This window comes from Canis lupus, chromosome 12 (assembly GCF_011100685.1).
Source record: "Canis lupus familiaris isolate Mischka breed German Shepherd chromosome 12, alternate assembly UU_Cfam_GSD_1.0, whole genome shotgun sequence".
In the NCBI taxonomy this organism is placed as follows: Eukaryota; Metazoa; Chordata; class Mammalia; order Carnivora; family Canidae; genus Canis; species Canis lupus.
This window is the reverse complement of record NC_049233.1, coordinates 48,831,210-48,843,384: the sequence shown is the minus strand read 5'-3', so window position 1 is coordinate 48,843,384 and position 12,175 is coordinate 48,831,210. Positions and strand designations below refer to the sequence as shown.

Sequence of the window (12,175 nt, the reverse complement as noted above, 5' to 3'; positions counted from 1 at the left end):
GTAACTTCCTCTGATAAGAACAAGTAGAGCCTTCTTCTGTTGGCTATGCTATTTGCCCCCTATTCCAGCCCCAGCCTGGGACCCACTATCTGCCCTGTGCTAGGCATCCTGGACTAGGTTCTAGACTTCCTTGCCCTCTGGTTTCCAGCTGGGTTTGGCCACTGGGAGGCACTTCTAGGAGAATGGCAGTTGGAGAGACATGTCAGCATATTTCTATTACTGTCTCCCTGACAGTGAGGTGCTTTTGAAAGTGGCTGCTTTCTCATCATCTAGAGCTCCAATTTTGTGCCCCCGGTCCAGTACTTCCAGATCCTTTCCTTTCCTCCTAATATTTTAGGGTTAATAGTATCTTCACACTGTTACTAATCCCTGTGTTGATTCCCTGAACCCTGCCCATGCCTCTGTAAATAGTCCCTTAATGTAAAACTTTCTATAAGTTAAAATCTTTCTCCCTGCCATCTGTTTTCCTCCTAGAAAGGACCTTGACTGATACAGTCCTATCAAGTTATGCTTCCTCCACTTGGAAAATCTGAAGACCTTCCCAGTCAGAAGCAGCCACCTCCAAGGTGTCTACATCTGCCTTTAACACAACTACTATAAAATTCAGGACTTGAGTTATGATTTGCTAAACTGAGAGGTCCTCTATGTCAGGAACACAGTGTCAGGAACACTGTCTACACTGTGTAGGTGGACCCGCCCTCCATCCCACACTTAGCTCAGCCCCTGGCATATAATAGGTGCTCAATAAATGTTTCTGACAGAGGCAGCACCCTTGGGCCCCAAGAGCCTGCAGTCTCAGCTCCCTGCCTCCTCCCCCACGCCACCTGCTGCGCTGTTGGCACCTGTAGGATCTGGATCACCATGCTGGCCAGCTGGTTTATTTCTTATTGTGCTTGACAGAAGGAAGTTCATCCACGTGATTTTGGCAGTATCCAGAAAGGGTGGGTACAGTCTGTCCTGTGATAAAAAGCTTGTGGAGAAATGCAGGTTTTAGTTTCACCCCCACATTGTTGCTCTTCCTATGTGAGACTTGCCCCCCTCACCCCCCCACCCCAAGGCTTGAAACATTCTGAGATGTGGGATCCCAGTCTACGAAACAATGAGACAGTTGTGGGGATCACGAATAACCTCTAAACATGTTGTACACCTGCAACCTTTTCCAAAATGCTGCAGAGGAATTACTATTCAGTCTAGGCAGCCACGAGGCACTTTCCTTTTTGAAGAAACATTTACATCTGGGTAGGCCTGATTTTTTTTTTTTTTTTTTTAATATTCTTGGTGGGAAGCACTTTGAACCATAAACGCACACTGCAAGGCAATTGCCATGGAGACTGAGCCTCTGCAGTGCATTGCTCTGGAGTTCTCTGCCCGGGGGAGCCTCAGCATCCATGCAGCGTCCTAGGCACGCTGCTCTGGGTGGGGGCCCGGGCGCAGCAGCGGTGTTGGGGTCGGGGAGAGGCAAGAGGCAGCCTCGGGACCGGAACCCTCTCCAAGGCTGACAGTGGAGCAGGCCACGCACCCTGGGGAAGGAGGTCGGGTGCGTGAGTTGGAGGTGTGGGGGGGAGGGGGAGACGTTCCGGGTTGGGCAGGCCCCCGGCTCGCCGGCCTGGGCGGGTACCACGTGCAGGAGGCGCGCGTGGGGGCCCCTGGCGCGCAGCCGCGGTGGGTGACTGCGCAGCGGCCCGGAGCCCGCGGCCCGGGGCGTGTGCGCCGCGAGCTCCCGCTTAGGTGGAGAGGTGCGCGCCGCCCTGCCCCCCGCGCCCGCCCCGGCCTGCGCGCGCCGCCTCGGCCCGGGGCCCCGCGGAGCGCAGCCGGAGCCCGGGAAAGCGCGCGCGCGCCCGCGTGTGTGTGCGTGTGTGTGTGTGTGTGTGTGTGTGTGTGTGTGTGTGTGTGTGAGTGACAGTGTGTGTCAGGTGACTCGGGTCACGCAGTCTCTCTCTCGCTCCTCGGGGAGGAACTGCCGCGCTCCGGCCGACTCCTCCGCCGGCGGGCGGGGCGGGGCGGGGCGGGGGGCTCCGGGCGCGGTGGGAACCGCGAGCCCCGGACCTGGACGCCGACCGCCGCGGGGGGCGCGCGGCCCTGCCTCCGCGGGCTCCCGCCAACCTCCAGACAAAACCCCGATTGAGAGAGAGGTTGCGAGCGGCGGGGAAGGAGGCTTGGCCCCCGCCAGGGACCCCCGCCGCCCCCGGGCCGGCCGGCCGTGGGAGCGATGAGCCAGGTGCTGGGGAAGCCGCAGCCGGAGGACGAGGACGACGACGAGGAGGATGAGCTGGTGGGGCTGGCGGACTACGGGGACGGGCCCGACTCCTCGGACGCCGACCCGGACAGCGGGGCGGAGGAGGGAGGTGAGCGCGGGGCCCCCCGCCCGGCCCCCGCCCGGCCCCCAGCCCCGCGCGCCCTCGGCCCGCGCCCGCCCCTGCCCCTGCCCCCTGTGTCTTCCAGCCCCCCGGCCGGCCGGGCGCGCGGGCCACCGACTTGGAGGGGACCCCGGAGAGCGGAGGTGGGGTGGGGGCGGGGGCGGGGCGGGGCGCCCGAGGAGCGACCGGGGGCTGCAAAATGGGGGATCCCGGGTGCAGGCGGCGGAGGGTGGCCCCGGACCCGCGGAGAGAGCGGGGGGCGGGGGGAGCGCAGGGGCACGAGGAACGCGCCCTCTCCGGCCCCTTCCACGGCTGGTCCCTCCTCCACCCTCACCCCGAGCTCTCCGCAGGGTCTGGGGGTTGGGAATGGGAGGGGACCGCCCGGCGCGCCCTGGGACCTCTCCCTGGATGCTGCTGTCGAAGCCTGGTCAGATGTCGTGGCTAAAAAAGGCAGCCGGCGGCGGCGTGACTGGCAGGGTCGTAGGCAGCTGCGGGTGTCAGTCTTAGCCCGTGTGGCCGCGGGAGGGGTCCCCGGGCTGCCCGGGTCTGCAGCGTGGGGGGCACCCGTGGAGCCGCGGGGGGATGCGCGCAGGTGGGGGGGGGGGGAGTCGCCGAGCGGCCGCGGGCTCCCCGGCATCCAGGCAAATAGAGTTGTTAGGACACCTTATCTCTGCTCGGTGTCACCACCTGGGCATGGCAGCGCTTGCCCCTGAGCGAGCGAGGGGCGGGGAACTGCGTTGCCATCCAGAGGCAAACTCTGTTTCCTGTTTAAGAAGTGGGATTTAGCAATTGTTCAGCCTGGGGGTGGGGGTGGGGGTGGGGGTGGGGGGGTCCTGTATTTAAATTCTTGAGGCCTAAGAAAGTTGAGAGTTTTTTGGGATTCCAGAAAGGTTCATCTTTTTTTGTTGTTGTTGTTGTTGGCCTCCAAAGCAAGGGGGAAAGGTCTTTTATTGTAAGGTCACTTGAGAAGGTCAATAGAATGAGGCTGTTAAACACAACATTTAGATGAAAGCTGTGTGCTTGCTAAAGAAGGAACTAACTTCTCAACATTTCACTTTGAAGAAATTGTGGGAGGGGTAAAACTACCTTTGTGATTTGGAAGAACTTTTGTTGAAAACGCGTTGAACTTAAAAATTCCTATACAAAGCCTCTCTGCGGAGGATGCTTCCCATGATTTAAATACGCCAGCTGCTACTTTCAATTAATCAGAAAGGGAAGAAAGTTTAAAAAAAAAAAAAAGAAAGTTAACTAAATCTTGAGCCTGATAGATGAGAAAGAAGCTTTTTAAGTCACACTTTTTCATAGTGTCCTGTCTCCACAGAGGATTTGTGCTAATTCTCCATTTGCTTAAATTGGTGTGTGCACCTGTGTGCTTCTCTCTTCTGCACTCCCCATAATTGGTCCCACAGTTGAGCACGTGGCCACGTTTTTGTAGATAAAGGCTTTCAACCCTTTTGTTGGAGTCTCTGGGGCTACCTTTGGTAATTAAATTGTTCAGTCGCTTTGTATTATTCAAATTGCTTTCCTTAGCTCCTTCTAGATTCTTAGAAGACTCCAGAGATTCAGAATGGGGATATGTTTGGAAGATATTTGAAATGGTAGACACACAATAGGGTGCATGTGTGATATTCTTTTAAAAAAAGAAAAAGAAAAGAGACTATATCTGGGAAGAAAAGCCCTGTAATTTGAGAATTGTTCTGGGGACCTGAGATGTTCCATGGAAAGTAAAGGACCTGCTTATTCTGCAGCTCTTTTAGGGGGCACTTTTCAAATTTGACTTGAGGACTTGAAATTGAAATGAAAGTAAAGCTTTGCCTGAGGGGTGGGATTTCCTGAACAAAGGGCTTCCCCAGAGCCTGGTCTTGAATGCTCCCCACTGCTCCTAACCTAAAGGCAAACTCGTCTGTAACTGATGCTTTTCATTACTTCAGTAATGAAATCATCCCTCGTGAGTTCTTGGGATCAACCTGGAATCTTGCTTTTGCATTGAGTGTATTTATGTGGTAAGAGGAGCGACAAATGATTATTTGTTCCTGCAGACATTACTGAAGCTGGGCCAGCTGTAGGTAGGTGGTCTGGTCTCAGAAGCCTTCCTCTATTATCTCAGATTCCTGTTTTTTCCATGTATCCCTGGCTTTGATTTTGGGGTTTAGGCCTGAATGCAGAGTCTCTTATCAGAGCATTCACTTTCTAGAGTGGCAGATAGGCTCCTCAGTCAGCAGTTCTAGCGACAACTGTCGTGTCATGCCAACTGATATGGTCCTGGGAAGTTGAGACGAGGGTGGAGGCTAGGAGTTGTGACTTTGATTCCTGGGACCTCAGGTGCCACAAAAGGGTCATCTCAATTTCTAATGGGCCCTGGGCATATACTGCATTAGAATCCTGTGTTATTTTTGGTAAAATTTACATTTACCTGCTCTCAAAAGTGAGAAATGGAATGTGGAGGGGAAGGGACTTTTTTTTTTACTCTGAGGAAAGGTGGGTATGGTACATTTTGAAGCATGAACAAAGTATTTCTCTAATGAACTCCCTTCTCCCTTTACCGTCCTAATGGACTTGATTTAATGCCTTTGCTTCGTGGAGACCTGGGGCTTTTTCCGTGAGGTTCAGAAATGTACTTTGGCAGGTGGGATGCAGACCTGACTAGCATCACCAGGTCAGTTGCAAAGGAGTTTGTCAGGAACTGTGCAAAAAAAAAAAAAAAAAAAAGGTAGATTGAAAGTGGATAGTGTAAATTTCATTTCCCTTAGCCTTAGAAGGAACCTCTGAGCTTATTTTTAAACTGAGGGACTTGTAAGTTTTACCACAATGTGCAGAATTTGAAAACTTAGTGCAACTAAGGTGAAACTTAAATTGCGCTTCTCTGGCTTGCACTCCAAATTTTATTTATGAATAGTAGGAGTGTTCTCGGGCACTGCAGCTCTGTTAAGGACAGACTTGGGCACCTCTCCACCCCTCTTTGAATATAGTTAATCAGAGATAAGGTGAGTTTCACCTTCAACCTCCTCACTCCAGATAAAACTCCAGTGAGTGGAGGCAATAAATAAGCCATTAAAAACAATTGCAGCAAATATAATGATTGTTTTTAGACACATGGAGTTTAAATCTTTAGTAAATTATTGTGCCTTAAAAACTGCAATCACAAGGAAAGCAATTAAAAGATCATAATCAGAAAGTGAAATTGTTTTTTTCCCCAAAGTTCCTCCCGATTTTTAGAGGGAAACTTGGCTAAGACAGCTGCTCATCATCCACAGTCCAGTTAAGGTGCGGTCCTGTTTCCATAGTAGCCTGTGAACTCTCTTAGGGTCTGAGGAAGTGACAGTTTAGGTGGTTACTGGAGGCACGAAAAATTGACTGTCAGCGGGTGATACTTCCGTGATGGGTGTAAATGCAGTGAAACTACCAGTTTGCATCTATTAATCATGAGTGTCAGCTTTTTTTTTTTCTTAAAGTAATTTAAAATTATTAGTGAATTCATCCTCTCATTGTTCCCTGAGAGTAAGTAGAGATAGATCATCCTTCTTCTGATAGTGAGACTTGGCTCAGAGGTGCCAGGACTTTTCTGCAGCCACAACATAAGGTAAACCTGAGCAAGGTTTAGGAGAGGGTCAAGTTCATGGAAATGCAAATCCCTTTCCTTGTAATTCTCCCTTGTCCAAAAAAAGAGTTGGGTTGACTACAGCCCTGGCTATGCCTAATCTCCTGGGTTTCCCTCTGGCCCTGGAAATCCAAGGATACAGAAGAGTCAGATGAAATATAGAACAGTAAAAATGATGTGACCAAAGTCACACCTTAGGCACGATGCTTGTTTATTTTTTTTAAGATTTTATTTATTTATCCATTAGAGACACATGGGGGGGGGGGGGTGGGCAGAAACATGGGCAGAGGGAGAAGCAGGCCCCATGCAGGCAGCCCGATGCGGGACTCCATCCCCGGACTCCAGGATCACACCCTGGGCCGAAGGCAGGCGCCAAACTGCTGAGCCACCCAGGGATCCCCACGATGCTTGTTTAAATACATGTAATATGTGAGTAGGGAAGGGGGAGAGAGGGAGCAGGAGAGAGAAAGAGGGTCTTAATCAGACTCCACACAGAGCCCAGCATAGGGGTTGATCTCCTGACCCTGAGATCACAACCTGAGTGAAAACCAGGGGTTGAACTCTCAACCAGCTGCACCACCCGGGCACCTTAGGAGCATATTTTTATATTAGATATTTTGTAAACATGTTTTAGTGATTCAGGGTATCATAGAATCTTGATTCTATACTTTTTTTTTAAGATTTTATTTATTTATTCATGAGAGACACACAGAGAGCTGCAGAGTCACAGGCAGAGGGAGAAGCAGGCTCCATGCAGGCAGGTCTCATGCCCTGGGCCAAAGGCAGGCACTTAACCCCTGAGCCACCCAGGCATCCTTGATTCTATACGTTGATCAGAAATCTCTCCCATTTTTGTTTTGGAACAGTTATAGGGTAGTCTGATGGGATTTTAAAAAAGGCAGAAGCTAAGTTCTAGAGTTCTGGATAAGGGCAGTAGCTCTGAGTTTGAAAGATCATCTTTGTTGATCCCCAGTTGACTATATGTCTCCCTGTTTACCATCTGCTTTAATCAGTCCCTTGGCCCCCATAGCTGTTGTGGGTGGCACAATTTCACTTCATACCACAGCCACTTTCCTGCTTATTTTTCTTACTTCTCTACCTCTGTTACTGTTCCTTACCTTTTTTTTTTTTTTAATTTTTCTGTTCCTCCTCTTCTGTGAAAGCTTTCAAGCTGTCTTGTAACAATGGCTTTCCCTGGTGCTGTGACACTCAAGCAAATGGGTTTTTCACTCCTGTCCTAAATAGTTCAGGATGCTGTCGACTTTCTCCTCTTGGAGACCTCTGGGGCAGACACCAGCTCAGTTTCTCAGTGCACAAGTAGGGGACCATAGAAAACCAACCTAGATCACTGTCAAAGTGATTGTTAAAAAAAGTTCACATGAACACTTTGCATTTTTTCAGGGACATTAGTAAATCAGAACACATTCGAAATGTTACTGAATATATATGTTAAGGAAATATTCATATATGGAATTGTTTTTAGTGACCTGTCAGTGTGATGAGAAAGGATTTCATAGAGAGAGATTTGGTCTTCACGTATAAATAAAAATCACCTTCAAAATCTTTGATACTTTTGAAAATATATGTTGTTTGCATTTAATTCTTACTAAGTAGCTGATCAAATAGTCTTTATGATTTTTGCATATTCTTTTATTAATGGTATTATCATTCATATTTAATTCCCACTTATGATATAATTTCTCCCTGAGCTCCTGGGCCTTTTTTTTTTTTTAATTAAGTAGGCTCTACACTCAATCTCAGGCCTCATGACCCTGAGATCAAGAGTGGCATGCTTCACCAACTGAACCAGTCAGGTACCCCTGAGCTCCTGGGGTCTTGAATGTATAAGTAGTTCTATTTATCAGAAATGTAAAGGACCACAGATAATATTGCAAATAGAAACAAACCAGGGATCCCTGGGTGGCGCAGCGGTTTGGTGCCTGCCTTTGGCCCAGGGCGCGATCCTGGAGACCCGGGATCGAATCCCACGTGGGGCTCCCGGTGCATGGAGCCTGCTTCTCCCTCTGCCTATGTCTCTGCCTCTCTCTCTCTCTCTCTCTCTCTCTCTCTCTCTCTCTGTGACTATCATAAATAAATAAAAATTAAAAAAAAAAAAGAAACAAACCAGAGGCCTCTTCCTAAAAGCATAAATAAATAGAAACTTAAGCCTTTCTGTGGTGACACAACAGAATACTAATAGCAAAGAAATTCTGACTTTCCCTTAAGGCCGTGTGAGTCTCTCACTGTAGCCACATTCCACAAAAAGACCTCTCATTACCTAGGCTTCGGCTGGGGAAAGAAAGAGAGAGAGAGAGAAAGAAAGAAGGAAGGAAGGAAGGAAGGAAGGAAGGAAGAGAAGGAAAGGAAGGAAGGTGGGGTGCACGTGTATATACAGACTCATGGGCCAGGGGCCATGTATGGGGTCACACAGCTGGTACATGGCAGAGCTGGGACTTGGACCCCAGTTTGTCACCATCCAGTACTATTTAAACCATTCCGCTTACCATCACTCTGCCATCATATTATCCTAACTTTTCATTAACTGTTTAGTTTTCCCATTTTGGACTTGTTTAAAGGTGTCACCTTTTGGAGAACATTCCTTAATTAGAATAGTTCTCGATTATATAGTATTTCAGAACTTATGAAGTACATTTTTTTTTAGAGATTTTATTTACTTATTCATGAGAGACACAGAAAGAGAGAGGCAGAGACACAGGCAGGGGGAGAAGCAGGCTCCATGCAGGGAGCCCGACGTGGGACTCGATCCCAGGTCCCCAGGATCACACCCTGGGCTGAAGGCGGTGCTAAACCGCTGAGCCATCTGGGCTGCCCGATGAAGTACATTCCATATGATGTCTCATTCTCTCCTGAGAGACCGCTTGAGCTTAAGAAGGTAAGGCCAACCCTGGTCAGGCCTTTAGTTCCCATTTTCCTGATTCCTGGTTCTTTGCTGTGAACATTCCCATCCCACAGATCAGTCTGGTGTGGCCCCTAGGCAGCCATGTGCCATGCATCTTTCCCTTCCTTGTATATTTCTAAGGCCTATTGATTTTTGAAAGGGATTTGCCAGTTACTGATGAAGTAATTAACCTGCAGGTCCAGTTAGATGGCCCTTCCCCATAATACTGTTCCTTGAATGATTGAGTTTCCCTGGGATTTCCAGAAGTCTAGTTACAAAGCTAGGCTGTTTGGAAAATTTGGTCCTTGACAGGACCCAGTACAAGATAGATAAGCTATGTTCAGTGTCCCTGACCACAGTAGATAAACTACCTAAGCATAAAGATCATACTTTTGATACTCAGGTGCTGATCTGGGCCAATGTCAGATATCAAATTTCTTTTTAAAGCTTCAGTTAATTTAGCTTCAAACTCTGCTTTGTCACTTTCATTCATTTCATTTCATTATCCCACCCAGCGGACATCTATGGAGTGTTTACTGTAGGAAGCACTGAGGCCTCAGTTTTTGCATCTGTAAAGGATGTATGTTATCAATTTGAGGATTAGAGGTGACCCTACATGCTATGCAGGTGGTCAGTAAATGATAACTGCTGGGCGATAAGAGGTTGGAGCAGGTTGGTTTGAGCTGTTTCATGCTGGCCAGAGCTAAAACCTGTCAAAAATGCCTTCACCCTCAGACAACAAAATTAGGGGAAAACCAGGAGTTGAGGCATGGACTTCCTCAGCAACCTACATTCCCTCTTCAAACCTGTCTGTGACCTCATGTTCTTCCCAGGCCCTGGATCCTTCTCTCACCTGAGCTGCAGGTGGACAAACACCCCACACTCCACAACTTCAAATACCCATTCAGCCCCTTTCCCTTTGGCATCTTTGTGAACGGGCTCTTGTTAGCATGGTCTGCCAGCTTGGAAACTTGGGGCTTCTTTCTCCCTCATCATCTGCGTCCAGGGAATCACTAAATACTATTGAGTTGATTTGGACTACTCACAAATCCATTTCTTCTGACCATTTCCATGGCCTGTGCCTTATTAGTCCTTTCATTTCTCATTTGTGTTCTAGAATAACTGAATTGCTGTCAGGGGAGGAAAAGCTTTTCCTTTACTCTTTTAGGTTCTGAATTGGGAGCCTGCAAATTAAACTGACAAAAGATGGATTAACAAGAGAAAACCAGATTTAATTATGTACTAATGCATGAGAGTTCACAGAAAATGCAACTTACCAGGTGTTTAGAGGGGTGCCTGGCTGGCTGAGTCGGAAAAGCATGCGACTCTTGATCTCATGTTGGCAGTAGAGATTATTTAAATAAATAAACTTAAAAAAAGTGTTTAGAATTCTGGCTTTTTTTTTAAAAAAAAGTATTTATTTATTCATGAGAGACACAGAAAAAGAGAGGCAGAGACACAGGCAGAGGGAGAAGCAGTCTCCATGCAGGGAGGTGATGTGGGACTCGATCCCGGGACTCCAGGATCATGCCCTGAGCTGAAGGCAAAGGCTCAACTGCTGAGCCACCCAGGCGTTCCAGAATTCTGGCTTTATTACTATCCTAATAGAGGATGGGGAGGGGCAGAGGGGCAGTTCTGGGATAATGAATGACTTCTTGGAAGGGAGTTGGGGAAAGGGCATTTATGGAAAAAACAAGTGACTTTTTGGAAAGATAAATGGGCGCACAAGAGAACAGCTGGGAGATAGGATAGTTTGGGAACCATGTCTGTTTGAGTGTGATGCCAACTTCTGTCTCAATTTCAGTCTTCACCAAAAGATTAGAGCTGCTTCTGGGAAGGAGATTTATGGCAAGTGAGTTCTTTTGCTTCTACTTTAGGCAAATAAGGGATTTCAGGGACTTCAATATCTTTCACTCAGTATAATTTTCATGCCACAGTGGCTTACTCTAGACCCCTTCCCTGTCTCCATACTGACCCCCTCTAGGAGATCTGTTTCTGGAGTGAACTTCTTGAAGTGTGAAAATGAACATGTTAGTTTCCCCTAAAATTCTTAGTGATTTCTTCATGACTTTTTTTTTAAGATTTATTTATTTAATCATGAGAGACAGAGAGAGAGAGAGAGAGAGAGGCAGAGACATAAGCAGAAGGAGAAGCAGGCTCCCAGTGCAGGGAGCCCAGTGCAGAGCTTGATCCTGGATCCTGGGATCACACCCTGAGCTGAAGGCATATACTCAACCACTGAGCCACCCAGGCGTCCCTCTTCATGGCTTTCAAAGTAAAATCCGAACTTCCTGGCATCTCATTCATAGGGTGACAGAGTCAACAAAATATTTTTGACTGTGGTCTGCAGTAAAAAATATGTTTGTATTGTGAACTAGCACTACATATGTCTAGGTAGACTTGAAAGAGTTTTGCTAGCAGTTTGTACTCTTATGCATGATGTACTCTGGTATTTCCCAGTCCCTTCTGTTTTCTTTGTTGCAGTTTTTGTTTGCTATGGAGGTAACAGGCTCCTCTATCAACTGATACTTCTTGGACTCATGCCACATGCTTTGTGATTTACCTATCTATATGTGGGACAGACAATAAACAAGTAAACAGACAAGAAGACAAAAGTGTAAAGTAAAAAGATAGTTTTGTATAGTGACAAGCACTAATTTTTAAAAAGATTTATTGATTTATTTGAAAGAGAGTGAGAAGGAGGAGGGGCAGAGGGAGAGCATCTCACATGCACTCCTTGCTCAGTGAAGGGCCCAGATGCGGGGCTCGATCTCAGGACTCTGAGATCATGACCCTGAGATTATGACCTGAGCCAAAATAAAGAATTGGTGGCTTAACCAACTGAGCCACTCAGGAGCCGCTAGTAATAAGTACTATTCCGAAGACACAGGGTGATGGGGTCTGATTGAGCTAGAGGAGGTAAAGTTGCTGCTGGGCTGCATGGGAAGAAAGCTAAGGGAAGCCTGTCAGGTGGAGGGAGGAGCAGGTCCAGACCCAGAGGTGAGGAACCAGAAGGTCAGTGTGGTTACAGGATAGGGAACTAGTGGGGATGAGAGGGTAGCCTCTGTAGGGCCTTCTGGGGAAAGAAAGTGTTTGGATTTTATTCAAAATGCTGTGGGAAGGAAGTCACTGGCTAGTGTGCAGCCTTTTCTTGCCTTTAAACTACATTTCTTCAACCCCAGGGAAGGTAGAATCTCTTCCTGGCACGACCTTTCCCCTCGTTCATCTCTTTCACACCTCCTTTTCTTTAAGACTCAGACATTTTTCTCCAGGGAGCCCTCTCTCTGAGCCCGTACACCTCGATAGCAGTGCATTGTAATT

The 12,175-nt window shown here is 48.0% G+C and overlaps 1 protein-coding gene across 1 annotated transcript in view; it reads left to right on the top strand.

The window, feature by feature from the left end:
* The first annotated feature begins 1,975 nt into the window (after nucleotides 1-1,975).
* Nucleotides 1,976-12,175, top strand: part of RRAGD (Ras related GTP binding D) — a 41,698-nt gene continuing 31,498 nt past the window's right edge. The window contains exon 1 of the mRNA XM_038554725.1: nucleotides 1,976-2,345. Within this exon, the coding sequence (XP_038410653.1) occupies nucleotides 2,210-2,345 (136 nt within the window). The 5' untranslated portion in view covers nucleotides 1,976-2,209. The remainder of the gene's footprint in view (nucleotides 2,346-12,175) is intronic.